This window comes from Trachurus japonicus, chromosome 6 (genome assembly GCF_045865225.1).
Source record: "Trachurus japonicus isolate A0001 chromosome 6, Traja_1.0".
Lineage (NCBI taxonomy): Eukaryota > Metazoa > Chordata > Actinopteri > Carangiformes > Carangidae > Trachurus > Trachurus japonicus.
In genome coordinates, this window is record NC_140912.1 from 19,621,093 (window position 1) to 19,637,014 (window position 15,922).

General features: G+C 43.6%; 1 protein-coding gene across 4 annotated transcripts in view; it reads right to left on the reverse strand.

The window, feature by feature from the left end:
- The window catches only part of LOC146986052 (excitatory amino acid transporter 2-like), a 30,317-nt gene extending 14,759 nt beyond the window's left edge, over nt 1–15,558 (reverse strand). For 2 of the 4 annotated variants that reach the window (XM_085779626.1, XM_085779624.1), the window contains exon 1: nt 15,358–15,558. Coding sequence is in view for 2 of the 4 variants with exons in the window: in XM_085779625.1 (XP_085635751.1) it covers nt 351–388 (38 nt within the window). In the remaining 2 variants the exon portion in view is untranslated. Of the gene's footprint in view, nt 1–350; nt 684–15,357 lie in introns of those variants that run through there. The other 2 variants (XM_085779625.1, XM_085779623.1) reach the window with 2 other exon arrangements.
- Between the last annotated feature and the right edge of the window lie 364 nt (nt 15,559–15,922).

Here is a 15,922-nt window from a genome sequence, read left to right on the forward strand (position 1 = left end):
ATCATAATTCAAAAGTCACGACAGACACACACATGCACACACATCCACACAAGCACACGTTCCTTCTTCCCAGTCTCTAATAGGATCATCTTATAAACCGGTTAATCTTGGCCAAGGGCTTAATCAGATTAATTGCATTACAGACCGTTAAACCATGAAGTATTAATGGGGGTCTTCATAAAAGCACACCTGATGTCAAACTGCTTACTTGTACAGAGAAGTTCCCTCCTATTACCACTGATTTATCACAACTTCTCACTTTGATTCAGATAACACAAGTGTTAATGAATCAATGCAAGAAAGATTAGTAAAAGGAAACTATGCCTATAAGTGTACAGCAGATTACTTACTTCATTTCTGGTGGAGCAGAGGTAAGTGCTATATACATTGACCAGGATCAAGCCTCCAGTCTTTGGTGTTTAAGAGTGAATCAGCCCAAGAAACCGTTAGTAGGATCACGGCTGCTCCATCCAATAAAAATGAAGAAATAAAATGTGCCAGGTGTCAGCAGATAAGGTCCCAGGTACAAAACAGCAGAGCTCTGCTGACAGCTAGAAGCTCTTAGCTGTCCACCAGCTAGTCCAAAGCATCCAGAGAGGAGCGAGTCAAACACAGCCCTGACGACAGACCCATTCACAGCCACAGCAACCTGAATTGCCCCATCCTGATGTCTGCAACCCCCCCTCCCCACTCAGCCCACCCCGTGACTTCACTAGTATCACCACTACCCACACAAGCCAGCTACACACCAAGAAACATTCCCCCACAAACACAAATACCCACACACACACACAACAAACAAACCTATAGGGAAAAAAAAACTAAAAGAAAAAGTGTGTGTATGGAGGGGTGGGGGTCAATATCTAAGCTTAAGAGTCAAATCCCTCAGGGATCCTCCATTCCCTGGACACTGTAATCCCTCTAGGGATCACGCTCCCAGACTCATCCAGCTACATGGGACAGTGAGGTAAAGGCTGCTGGAGATGAGCATGATGATGCCCACTAATGGTACCATGTGGACAACAGTGCTTTGCAAGCAGCATCTTTTGCTGAGAGGGGAATGACAACAAAGGGAGTGGCGTTGGTAAGATTTAATGTACATAATGTTGCCATTTTAGGCCTTTGAGGTCATTGTAGTCATTGTGGCCGATGGCAGATGAGTGGTTAATGTGTACTCCTCTCTGTGGTTGATCTGAAACAAATTATTATGTCAAACTTGAGCCATGCTGGTCCAACAGCTGTGTATTATTATAACAGCACTATATTACAGTATATTATGAACTGTCTGCAAAGGGGCATGTCACACAACAGCCCTCATCAAAATGAATTAAGGTATAAAAGGTGCACAGCATGTAATGTGTCCCTTGGTGAAACCAATACATAATCATTAAAAAAAAAAGACATAAACCGAGAGTATGGTTGGCACATTCAATTAGACCTCCTACATATAGATTTACATATCCCCACTATTCAACAGATCCAGTGCTCTGAGCTCCACAACACAAATGGCCAATGTGATTCATGTGAGGATGGTGTCACAGTGATTTCCCTCCAGTATCCCAGCAGCATGGGACTTCACATCGTATTGAGCAGTATCACATTATTCTAATTAGGGAAATGTGTTGGAAGGCTATTTCCTCTTCAGACAAATGACCAACCGCACAACAAAAGCCAGAGGAATGCCATCTCTGTCGGGAAAGGTTGTGTCATGAGAAATCACTCATCCTAAATCCCTTGACATGTCATACTCATTCAAAGGACTCTCTCAGGGAAACGGCAGCATTTTCAGGATGAGAGTGAGGGACTAGGGGCAGAGAAGAAGGGGTTACAGGAGGAGGGGGTGTAAGAGGGACACTGGGGGAAAAGGGGGTACCGGGGTCACACCAGCACCTCTCAGCCAAAAGAGGGGCCTGTGAGGGGAAGGCTGAGGCAGCCATCCCTGCTCTTGGCTGGTACCATGTGAAGCTCTCTGCTTCCTCTCTCTTCCTTCTGAGAGGCTTTGTTTCACACGCAAACAGCGGCAGTGGCCCCAACTCGCCCGGCCAAGCGCTGCATCCAAACTGGCAGGGGCGAAAAAAAGGAGGGAGGGGGCTCGAATGGAAGAGAGGGGGGGTATAAGGGTATAGCGACAGAGGGGAAGGGTGGGGGCAGTGGGCATGTCCAGAATGCCAGCTCTTTCAGGCCACTGATGTCATGCCTGTGCCCACCGTGGGAGAGCAGCGGAGGGACCAAGGCGCCCCTTTCTCTTTCCCCCTCCAGAGTCTCTTTTTCCAGGATGAATGAATCTTTCAGAAGCGGCACCCATTGTGTCCCATAATCGACGGCGATTATCCCAATTTTATGCTGCCTTCCCAGTGCGAGGAGGTTCCCTGAGTGCTGGCATTGAGGGTCGCCGCGATGCAGCAAGGACCACAAGGGGTTGTCCTGGCAACACTCTGCAGCTTAGAGAGAAGGGGATGAAGGGGAGAGAGGAAGCTCAAAGCCACACACACACACTCGGCACACAAACACATCGCCTGCACACACACCATAAAGAGATGGGATGCAGCCTGAAAGATTTGCTAATAGTCAATTTATATATGTTTTTTCAACTCTATAAAGAAAATTTATTTTTTAGACAAATAGAATCATTCAGACACTAATAAAAACTTAACAGGATGTTTTTAAAAAAGTGCCTCTTTGGTATCTGTGGTGCATAATTAATGAGCTGCTGTCACACACCATTCAATGCCACTCATGAGCACAACATGAGTTTACATAATAATTAACAAGTTTGCATCAGAGACCGGTTGTGCGGTTATACTTGTCTAATTCAGGCTGTTGGGATCCATGTGATACAACGGAGGGAGATGTAAATGAGAATACCAGTTTCCCACTGGTTTCCCGTGGGGCCCGATGCCCGTTCTCATGACTGGACCATCACAATATACTGTGAGGTAAAGACAACTGGAGCTGGGCCAAGCTCCGGATATATCTGGCCCCTGTGGGCCTCATAGCCACTTGCCATGCAGTGGGAAGAAATAGGCTCACACATAGTAGCTGCCTAGGAGCTGTTAAAAAGCACCCCTCACTCCACCCTCCCCTACCCCACACCCCAACCTCAAATGAAGCTCTCAGCAAACACTTCAGGTTGTGCTGTGCATAGGAAGTGGGAGATAAATTCCAGCATCGGAAGAAAGGGAAGCATTGTCACTCTGCATCTCTTGATTATAGATCCCTAGATGGCTGGTGGGAAGCATACATTCAGTGACAGATAGTGATCGAGAGAGATGTGTGGACTGTCATGCAACTCTGGTTTGTTCCATCAGCAGTGTAACCTATTGTTCTTCAGCAGCTCCAGAAAACACACAAGGGCTCTAAAGAGCGCTGCTTGCTAAAAAAGAAATACCTCCTGTTAGTGGGGAAAAAGGGAAGGAAAAAAACTGTCCCACTGGATGGAAGTTGCCTCACAACTTTGCATTAATTCAACACCAAATTCCAAACCCGAGTCAACACTGTGCTTCCTCCTTTTTCCCATTTAATTGTCTCCCAACAACTGCCTGGATGGATATCTGATCTGATATCGAAAGCACACAACACCCCTTGGTTGGACCTTGATGTTCCTTGGGCTGGTATATGTACAGTAAGTGTTGCAGAGCATCTATCTTCTAGATGAGGTTAATTCAAGAGAATGGCTCCTGTAGGTGTGCCAAGTCACTCAGTAGTCCACTTGAAAGCCGTCTTGATCTGCTTCCAAGTGAACCCTGGAGTGAGAATACAGTCCCATCAAACACTGGCAAGAAGCCAGTGGAGCAGAACAATGAATGATGCAAGGTTTTGCTGATAATAACCTAAGTCAATTCCCATGCTACCACTCACTATTTCTGGATTGAATCAAGTAGATAATCAAAGACAGGAGAGCATATAATGAACCCTGAATGACATAAACGTCCGACACCAAACATGTACCTTTACAGTCCTACTTCACATCATCAAATGAGTGACACCACAATGCTTTACCCAGTGCTTACATAGGTCTATATTTGACTGGATAATGTCCACAGAATCTAACCATTTAGAGCTATTGGCAAGTCTACACAATACAAAATTCAATATTGAAAGTAGAAGACACCATTTTTGTGTATAACTTACTATGTAAATTCTATATGTATATCTACTTTACTAACCAGCTGGAAATGCTTGTGTCAGACATGGCTCAAGACAAGTCAATTAAAGTGATCATAAAAGGCTACCTTGAGAGTTGTTTTGGAGTCTGGTCTTGAAGGGTTAACCCTTCTAATGGGCTAACAGGGCATGCTTTCAGTACCACGGTCAGTGACACAGCCTCAGGCCTCAGCTCAGGTCAATCTAACTCTCCATAGTGCTGAAAGGACTGCATTTGCCCAGAACTGATCCTGAGCTTAGCATGGGCCATTTGGAGACACCACAAGTGTGTTGTCAAATGATTTGCTTGGAATACTATTCTACAAACTGTGGACAGATGGAGATCGAGTTTTCACAGAAATTCTCTCTCTCACATACACATACATTGACCTCTGGCAGCCAAACATCTTCGGCAGACTTTTGTCTCTTTTGTGTTTTTCAAGTACCAATCTCATTTTACAGTTACTTCCCATGCTGTGTAATTTGTAAAATGCCTCCATGTATGTGACAGTTGTGTCGCTACCCATTTCTTTCCTGCTTTCAACACAGATTTAGACCATTTTTGTACCATTCTGTTTTACAGTCAGGCTGCATCAGCATCCTAGCAACGCATGATTGAACCATACGTGCCTGTCCCTCAGCATCCTCTAAGGTTTCCCTTTGTTTGGCACAACTCTTTGTGTCCATAATGAGGCAGTCATTAGAGAGAGCCTCTGGGAATCCTGAGGCCTTGTGTTGTAGTCTGCATAGGTCTCTCAGATGTGACCAGTCCCACTGTAATTATGTGCTAACTGCCCATTATGCTGGCGAGTGGTTGTCATAGGACTGAATTTGGTGATTCCCATCCATGTGGATAATATCTGCAGAGAGATGTAGTTTGATGACATCTAATCAAACTCCAACCCACTTCACAGCCACAGATACAGCTGGGCACTCGAATATAATCACATAATTGTCTCTCGCACTCCACCCTCACCTTTCAGGCTTTTCTACTCTATTTTTTCTGTTACTTTCCCAGTGAACTATTCCCAGACCTAGTCATTCATATTATATGTCTTTAACTCTCACAGTTTCCTCCCTCAGGAGTCTTGACTGGGATGCTATTTTTCAGTCAGGTCCTTTAAATCTGCAACCAAGAGGATTTTGTTACTGCTCATCCACTCCCCACTATCCCCTGCCCGCCATCGTATGCCTATAAAGCTGCTCAGATGAAAGGTCAGCAGAGAAAAGAAGATCATCCATAGTCATGTGAGATTCCTCCGTACAACCTCCCGTACCAGACGAATGGTTACACACCTATTGCTTATCTTTCATCTCTCTCTTCCTATAGCTGATACTGCGTTCATGCCGGCTGCATCTGAAGCAACGCTACAGTACTATCATTAGCAAAGGCGCATCTGTTTAACGGAGCTGGCTGTATAGCAGCACGCAGCTTTTGATGGCTTCAGTCCGATCCCCACAGGAACTCATTAAATCAGCCAGTAAGGCAGGACCACCCCACCCCCCTACTATAACTGCCGCTATGGTATACCCACTATATTGCTGAGAGGGGGATGACAGAAACAGGGAGAGGGAGAGGTGTAGAGTAGACAGGGAGAAGGGTGGGAGGGGTGAAACGGCAAGAATGCAAGATAAAGATAGATGTGTAACAATGTATGGGGGAAGGGCAAAGGAAATGAAAAGAGGGGGCTGGAAAAAAGAAGGTGTGGCCAGTGAAGGTAGGGATGCAGACAAAGGATTGGGATGGCAAACAGATGAGAAAATAAGGTGGAGAGAAAGGTTTGGACGAAGGTCAGATTAAAGTAATCAATTGAAGTGGAGAATGAGGTTGAGCATGCCTCTACATTAACAGTAAAGGGCTTCTGTGTTATCAGGTTATATGTGGATACATGAAGAGCTGACATCTGTGTTGGGCAGCTGGCCCTGTGAAATGGGATTAGTGCATAAATCATGTTTCATACATCACTAGACTCACCTGCCACACTCTCAAATTTAAATATACGTAGACAATCACTGCACTTAACTCTCACTGGAACCCCCACCCCCTGCCACAACCTCTCCCTCTTTTCGTTCACATTAGTGTGAGCGCAACACACATTCCAGACACGCGTACAAAATATTGCACTGTTGCCTGTGGTCATAAATCTCTGTTGGTCCGGTCCTGTGGTATCGGAGGCGGGGTGAGGAGGTTACAGTCTCACTCAAGATTTGCCAATAGGAGGACTAAGGAGGATGGATGTTCTCTCACTAATTAAACACTGAAGTCTGTAGGGACTGAGAACAGCCTGCAGCAGTAGCCATGCCCCGCTCTCCTCACACCACCCCGCAGTGTTGACAGAAAGGGCATTCCTGCACACACACACACACACACACACACACACACACACACACACAGCTCATTACATCAGCCAGCTAAGCCGGAGGACTGCACACACACGCACGGACGCACATGCATACACATTACTCACTAATTCCGAACGGCTGCAATTCAATATACATTTTTCATTGAGTGTATTATATCCTGTCCATCTCATGTGGTTAAAAATGTTTCAGTGGCACATTTACAGATATTTAAATATACTGTACTGTATGTGAAAGTGTAATGTAAACATATTTCATAATAACTAATGAGCTATATTCATTACAGTTCACCATAGACCAAAGTGCTAAGAATGCAGTAGGTTTACACTGTACTATCTGCTATTTATACAACCAGAAATTCCTAGAAATGCATGCAACTAATTTCATACAGTAATTCTTGAATCAAGGACTTTAGCACCTATGGTTTCTACATATGGTGCCATATGGTATATACCAACTGTGTCATGCTATGCTTATTACTGTGAACACTAGCTGAAACATGTAGACACACACTACACACATTGTGATTATGCATTCATACACATTCATTTATAATTTGATCCTGTTCCGACTTGTCTGTGTATCTGCACTAAGGAAAACGGTAACATCAAGGATGACCACAATACAGTGGGGAAGCATATCAGGGAAGCAGGAGAGTGTGACAGAGCTGTCATTCTCTCATTTTGTTTGAGTGTGTGTCTGTGTGTGTGTGTTCGCTCCATCTCTCATCCTCATTACATGCACTCACTCACTCTCTCTCTCTCTCTCTCACACACACTCTCTGTCTATCTTCTCTCTCTCTTTCTCTCCCTCGAAACGCATCATTGCTAGTACAACATTGTGTCATCTAAAAAACTGCCTTCAGCTGCTTAGTATGTCAGACAACACATTTTCGGCGGTAGCAGATGTGAAAAAGTATGAAAAACCAGACCTGGGTGTTGGCCCAGCTGTTTGAGAGCAGCCCACACAAGTTAGTTCAAATCAAACAAATTCAACGGTGCATGAAGTGAAAATATGACAAAGCAAACCTGCAGATAACAGTAAGTTGACCAAAGAAATCTATCTGTTATGTCTTTACAGTAAACAATTAACTTTTTGCCCTCTTAGAACTTGAGTCTGTGCGGTAAGCTGAAGTAAGACTTGAAGCATTTACACACTGTAAGCCTGCTTTCCTTTCAGGACCACTTCACAGACACTGTTCTTACGGAGCCACATGTACACAGTGATTTTTTCCATATCCCTGAAAGGCTGTGAAAATAAGAGCTACCCATTTGTCTATTACTGAGTACTGCTACACGTGAAATCCCACATGGGGACCCCTGCTGTTCCTCAGTTCATTGTTTTTCTTTCCCTGTCATTATTCACTGCATACTTTGTGGAACTATGTAAATATTTCTTCAGTCGCACGCAGCACTGGAATGCCATTCAGAGCGAAAACACACCCGCTTGGGCTTTTTTTATAGCTGCCTAATTATGACAGCCTGCCTATAGTCACAGTCAATCACTATCAGAGGCTGTAGGCAAACGTATTTTCCACATGTCTCCACAGTTTGATCCCAGTCGTGACCAAATCCCCAGAGCACACTGCTCAGAGAATGGTAAACCCCCTTCAGTCGAGATTTAAGGCATACAACACAAATTCCCCGAAATCCCGGCCCACTGTAATCCTCATACCATGAGAGGAACTGGGATTCCTAGTGATGTTAGGATCCATATGAACAAGCCGGATCATGTCCAACATGCAACATGTTATAGGGATTCAAACATACTGCATTTTAAAGGTACAATCACTACAAAGAAACACTTAAAGACATTATACATAAGTTTAGATAGATAGATAGATAGATAGATAGATAGATAGATAGATAGATAGATAGATAGATAGATAGATAGATAGATAGATAGATAGATAGATAGATAGATAGATAGATAGATAGATAGATAGATAGATAGATAGATAGATAGATAGATAGATAGATAGATAGATAGATAGAGCTCCTAATTAACCAGTGCATAATGTGGTGAGCCAAAACCCTCTAACAGAACCCTCTCTGTGTTCATCAGCCATTGAGGCAAGCCGCTCTTGGAACACGCCACCCTTACCAGAATAATGGGCCACTTTACAGGCCTCCAAGTTAGTTCACAGAATCTAGAGCTGGGAAACCGCAAGCACAGGGTTCATCGGGAGGAGGGGCAATTTAATTGTTTCCTCCGTTTTTGTTTTTGTAACCACCACCCCCCCAAGTCCCCCTCCTCCCTCCTCTCTTTCTCCCCTTTTAGTTCTGAAAAGGGGGCTGACAAACAGGCAATGAAGGGGATTGTTGTGTGTTCCGCTGGACAAGTGGGTGAGGTAAACAAAACCAGACTGTAGGGTCTGTCAGCTGGGCTGGTCGGGATGGGATAGGCCGAGCAGTGGGGAGCAGCACATATGAAGAGGGAAGATTGGTCGGGCTTGTTTGGAGTAGGAGGAGAGAGGGGGCACTGGCCGTTTTGAGGGAGAGGTGGGCAGTGGGGTGAGGGTAAAGGGTCCTGAGGGATTCAAGAGAGAGAGTGAGGGAGAGCAAAAAAAAGGGGGGGGGTTATTCCGGAAGGAGGTGGACGTGGGTGCTGAGGTTACTCCTCCGAGTGTGGGCATTGTATTTGGTGCTGAAGTTCTCATGCATGCCCTGTTTTAGTTCCCCCAAAATGTCCGAAAGTGATTGAGCTCTCCACGATTAAGCGGACAAGTGGCAGCTCCGCACTGCGCTCCCACAGCTCAGGCCATTTACATACTCAAGAGGAACATTATTGCCGGCCGATCCCCCAGAGCTGAACAAAGAAGCACACAAACCTGCCTCAGAGGTCCATTACGCACCTAATTGAGGATTTGTGGAAGAGTAAAAAGGGGCAGAGGAAGAGGAAGGTGGGTGAGATGGGGAGGGATAGTGAAGTGGTTTTATTTAAATTCAAACTTTGTTGTCTTTAGTTGGTTGTTCTGTTTGTTTGTTTGTTTTTTGTCTGTTTTCCCACTCAGCTTTGGACAGCAGTAGAATATAATATCCAGGCACATCTTTGTCACCATATGGAAACTCTAAGCATCATTAAATCCTTGTTTTATATCCGCTTTCACTTTATTCCCCATTTGCTGATCCTTCCATTATCCTCATTCTGAAACTGTCATAAAAGCTTCACCCTAGTAAAGAGGGGTGGGGGTGGGGGGGTCCTGCAGGACACAATAAATTTTTCCAAACTTTGACAGCAGTTACATAAACACAACTCTCATTAACATGTCAAGTATGTTTTGAATGTTCTTTTGTTTGTTTAAGGTCAAGTGCTCCAGTATTCTGTCAAACATTAAGAGCTTTAGTGAATATCTGTCTAGAATTTCAGTGAAATCTAACTATTAAACGGTTTCATTGTTTTATATGAAGATATCATTGTTTGTGTGTGGAGGCATATGGTTCACAGAGCAATGTCATAAACCAGAGTGCCTCCATCTGATAACCAGTGTGAATCTGTCAGACTGAATCTTGTGACAGTTCTCCAGATGAAGTCTTCTATTTGTTTTGAACGAATGATTTAGCGCTTTAATTATGTTTCTTTTGTTGTCACACAATGGGCTGATTGTTTTCAGTGGCATGGTCTTTAGTGCCAAGAAAGAGAGAGAGAAAGAGAGAAAAAAGAAACAAAACAAAAATGAGACCCCCCCTGTCCATCCCCTTCTTCTCTTTACCAGTCGCTCTCGGCGCGATTTCGTGTGACTCCCCCTGCTGACCTGAATTCCGACGTAGCAGGTGCCAATGGGATGTGGGTGGTTTTTCGGAGGAAGGACGGTGGCAGTGGTGAAACGGTGGGTGGGATGAGGCCTTCACTGTACCAGTAAACACTGACTCAGTCCCCTCTGGGCCCCCACCCCAAAGCCAGTATGTTAATGTCCAGTATCCAATTATTAATGCAGAAAAAACACTAAATCTGCATAATTCGGGAGAAAAGAAATTAGAAAATAAAATCATTAGTAATTGAAAAATGTGTGCAGGGATTTCAGGATATAATGGACTTACACATTAGCTCTTAGATTTAGTTTACATTTCTTCAACTGGAAGTGTCAGGTTGTTCATTCACACGTGGGATGAACTGACCTTGAGCTTTGACCTGTATCTTTCAGATGTGACCAAACAAAACATTTCTCATGTGGTCTTTGTTTGTAGACAGCAATTTGTAAACTCCTTATTACACTTTCACACCTGATAAACTATGAGAATATTGTATAAAATCGTATTTCAAATTTTTGAAATCAGTTTTTTTCCTTATGAAGCACAACAACTTGATTGAATTTGTCTGTATTCATGAAAGTAGACAGGATAATTCTCATATCAAATAGACCTGAAAATGGATACCTTATAAATAAGATGTAATCAAAAATGGAGATTGATTGTTGAAAACTGTTCATAAACACATGGCTCCACTTTTGGAGGTTGTATTCCTTCCCTTGCAGATATAAGCAGATTATTCAGGCAGTTTGACGATTGCTTCTGTTTCACAGCATAACTGAAGACATGCCTTGACCATGGCCAGCAGAGACCTATCATTTTGCCGCCCAGCAGCAGACTCGCTCAGTGAATGCCTCTGTTTCTGTTCCTGTGCAGTCATACAGAAGTGAAGGGAGCCAGGCTCTTTGTTTGGTCAACCCATGGGAAAGGCCTCACTCTGTTCAGATCTTTGAGAGCAGAAACACTGATTCTATAGGCAGGACTACAAGACTGCAAAAGAAAAAGAAAGAAAAAAAAAGAGCATGAATCTCTCGTAGGGAAGATTCACACGAGGAATATCGTGATGAGGAGGACGCAAATCACAATTCAATGCCCGAAAAGCAAAGGGCAGGTAGAGAAACACAGGGAAAATCAAGCGCAGAATTAAACAGAATTGGAAGACATTAAGGTAATTAGGAAAGACCGAAATGAAAGGAACAGCAAAGAGAAGAAAAAGAGGAGTATTGAGAAAGTGAGAAAAGAGAGAGACAGAGATAGACGAGCATGAGGGTGGTAAAGAGTGAAAAGAGGAGCTGGATGGCACTTTGGCAGCTTCAGCGTGTTCCCAGGAGGATTACTCAAGCACCACATACCGCAGACTGCCAGCAAGGCCACAGAGAAGCCCCATGAATGGAGATACACAACCACAGACACACAAACATGCACAGGGACACACAAACATATTGCTCTAGATGTCTCCCCTGCCGTATTCTGATGTCTGTTTCACCTGTACCCTGTCCTCCCTCTTTTACCAAGTTCTACTCTTCTTTCCTCTTCCCTTTGCTTTCATTCCACTTCTCCCAGCCTATTCTCCGCCTACTTTTTTCTCACTCCATCTTTATCGCCCTCTCACTCTCTCCGCAGCCGCCCCAAGCAGAAGGGAGAAGGAGAGGCTTGGCTTGGCCACCACCAGACAGGTAACATATGTTGCATCCTCAGGCTGCTTGAGCAGCTCTTTTTGCTTCGCAGTAAAATATCAAGGAGGAGACACTCCTCCACCTTCTACTCTGCTCACTCACTCCATCTTTTGGCCATCTATCTCTTTTTTTATCCACAGAAAGACACCAATATTTTTACAATGTGTCCTCCTTGTCTTTGTCTCTCTTTGTCACTCCCACATATTCAACTTACTCTCCTGCTCTAACACGTCTGGCAGTGTAAAATGTCAGTTTATCTGGCAGAGCCTGAAGTGCTCCCTCACTTCTCTTGAATTTTGTTGTTATGAACAAAACACAAAAGCAAAAAGGAAATAGTCAAGCCCCATCTGCAGTCTCGTTGCTTTCTAAATTCTCTGGACTCATGTGTGTACATATATAATAATTTCTCAATATGAAAACTAAAACCGCACTCTCTCAACACCCTATACGATTCTGCACAATCTGCAGTGTTAATGCAATTTTCTTTTAATCATCTCGCCTGCTTACTGGTGATGGCTCATTTGCCATCTGGTCTACCACTCCCAGTCATCACATGAGTATCCCACATAAATCCATTTGGTGGATTTTCTTAATAGTTCTCAAGCACAGCATAATCAATCCACAAAACTGCTAAGATCGATCAATTTTCAGAGTCAATAAAGAGGCTATCAGTTAGTCAGCATATTGATCTTTTTTTTTCTTTTACCAGTGCTGTTACTTCCTTTTCCTCTTCATATTATTTACCCCTGGCTTGCATATCTACACAGCCATACCCTCCCCCTATGCCAATGAGCGTGTGTGTGTGTGTTTGTACCTCACAGTAGAGCAGCCTACACCAAACATAAAGGGACAAACACACATGTTCTTGTAAATATCTACTCCGCCCTGAGTACCCAAGGCAATGTCTACCCTAATTAAAGTAACAGCTTCACAGATGGTTAACATACCAGATTCTGAGAAATATGATTTTGACTCGATTCAAATCCAGTGGGAGATGGGCGATGCTGCAGGGTCTTGTCTGGTCGTGTGAGTGCCTCTGTATGTTATTTGTGTGCATGTGTGTGTGTATGTGTGTACTGTACATTTACGCTCAGAAAGGTTGGTGGTGTCTTCACTTAACATCAGACTTCAACATCGGTTTATCTTTACTTTGCTTGAAATTTATCGTCACCATCAGACAATGCTGATCTCACACATCTAATCAATTAAATTCAATCTCATACAATGTTGTCGTTATTTTCACCAGACAGAATGAATTATATTACATAGAATATATTTCCCACGGAAAATGTGAACATCCAGGGAAATTGTTGTTTTTCACAAATGCAGGTAAAAAAGTATGAATGGACCATAATCTTAAGTGAATGTTGTAATGGTTTGTCCTTAGTTCCTGTTTAATTTTGAAGTTCCTGTCTTCATGTGCTAACCCTCATGTGTCTCACCTGTGTTGATTTCTCCTGGTGTATTTAACCTCTGTGTTTTCCAATTGTCCTTTGTCAGTTCGTCTGTTGACCATGTGCTGTTTTACATGCCCATGTTTCCTGCCTTCATGTTTTGTAAGTGAATACATCTTTTTGTTCACTTCACCAACCCGGTCTCTTCTCAGAAATTTCAGACAAATGCTAAATATATGCATGTACATTGGAATATGTAATACACTGAATCATATGAACCACTTGAGATGGCAGCATACAGGCTAACACATGCAAAAGAAAACACCCACTCTCCCAGATTCATATCAAATGACTTATATTCCCTTTCAGCATGTGTGAGCTTGCCTTGAATGTCTGTTATGTCCATTCATGTAAAGCAGAAAATGCCACAGTAGCACAGTACAGTAGAGAGCAGCCTTAGGGAGAGGAAAGGACAAAACATATTAACTGCATGGACACGTTCCTTTACAGATTCTCCCAGCAATTACACAGAAGCCCAAGGCCTCTCTTCAGATCACATCTCTGCACAGCGCACACGGAGCTGCCAGTTCCGTTCCTTTCACCACGACCACCAGTGGAAGACAACGCGCCCATGAGGAAAAAAAACAAAACAAAAAACATATAGGATATACGCTCATTTGAACCCAGGAGATGCACCACCATCTCTCCAGGTTGCAACCATCAACATGCTGTTGACAGAGGAACCCACAAACACCCCGTGTTTGGCGCACACGTTTTTCAAGTGACAAGCCAAGAGTAATAGTGATGCTGCCAAGATAGTTGGTTTCCATGGTGACGTTGGTGGTCCTATTGGATAACTGTGCTTGTGTATGTGTGTGTGTGTGTGTGTGCGTGTGCATGCATGCATGGTGGTGTGCAACGATTGGCTCAAGAGGTGGGTGGCGATTGTAAGGGAGTGAACATTCAGTCTTTCCAGGGAGCATGCAAAAGTGAGGCCCTCCCATTATGTAGAGCTTTCAGCGGGAGATAGACACAATTAGGTTCAGCTAAGCTTATAGGTTATCTTCAAACATTTTCATGGAGAGACAAACCAACCAATAGAAAACACAATTCACCAGTGTTCAGGTATTCTCAATCAGAGTAAAACAAGTCCACAAAGCTATATTATTTCTTAGTAAATCTGATGGGGCAGATTCAAACAAAAATGATTACAGCAAATTAAGCCATTCTGTCAGCTCAACAACTTGTTGACAAATTTAGCATCAAAATCACAAAACAAAAGTAAAGTGGTAACAGTTCACCAATCAACACAGGTACATTAGCACCTGGTGTCAAGACACAAAAGAAAAAAGAATTAAAAAATAATAGTGATGAAATAGTAAAATAAAAAAAAGCTTATGCATTCAGTACTGTCACTAAAGTTGTGCCTATACTGCTTTTTTAACCAACATGCCTGTGATCTGACTGAAACTGACAGGACATAATTGAACTCAGTTGATTTATCCTGCAGCAAATGCACTTTTTGATGCTTGCACGCCTCAAACTGTCATTTGTAAAACGCGAAGAAAGGCGTGAGTAAATGTAGGTGTTTATTTATTTATCATCATTCAGCCGTTTTAATGTGATGTAGTGTGCGTCGCTTGACTATTGCCGGGACTTTTCACTGCAGGCTGTCACTTTTATGTCTTAATCGCTGAGAAAGAGCAGAAATGTTGCACAAAAGGGAGGGAGGGGGGGGGTCAATCGGTGATTTAAGGGGGATTAGCAAACAGCTGTTCGATTTGAATTTTGAAATTGATCACCAATAAATATAGAACCCTGTTGCACCTGCGGTTATTTCTCAATTAAACAAATCATTTCAACTTCCATGACAACTCGAGATTGTCAATGAAAATTTTTTTAAACACATCCAGAATTAAGATGAGTTTAGTTCTTGTTCTCATCATCCAACATGCAGAAGCGTGTAGGCATCTCTCCTTGTTTGCAGGCTTAAATTAAAAATGGAAACAAAACAAAAAACAAAGAGCATCTCACCTTTGTTGATAAGCACGATGAAAAAAGTTTTTGGTCTTCTTCCCTTGCCGGGTCTTGTCTCATCCGCTTCAGAGGTGGGGGTGAGCCACAGCGAGATGCAGGGCGCACAGCGGTCCAGGACAGGAGCGCTTCACAGACCGATCGGAGGGATTCTCTCAGTAAAATCCGAGTAGCTCCGCCGCTCAACGATTCCACTGAATGAGCTCTGCCTCACCTCACTCCTCACCGCTTTACTCCCCCACCCACCTCCGCCCGTTTCCCCCCTCTTTGTCTGTTCTGCATGGGAATGCCAACTCCCGTTGGTTGAAGACGCAGCCTATAGCCTACCGTACCCCTCTCGCTTTCTCTCTGTGTCTCTCTCACACCCACTCTCTCTTTCACGCACACTGATTTGGGCTACAATAAATGGATGCAAGACCAAAAGGAGGTGAGCGTGGAGATCCGGATTTCCTAACCAACGGCAACTACAAGGGTTGTGTGCTGTGGGTTCTCATGATCTTTGACATTTTTTCCGACCTTTATTTTGTGGCTCTGTCCACAGATTATGGGCCCAATCAATGACTTC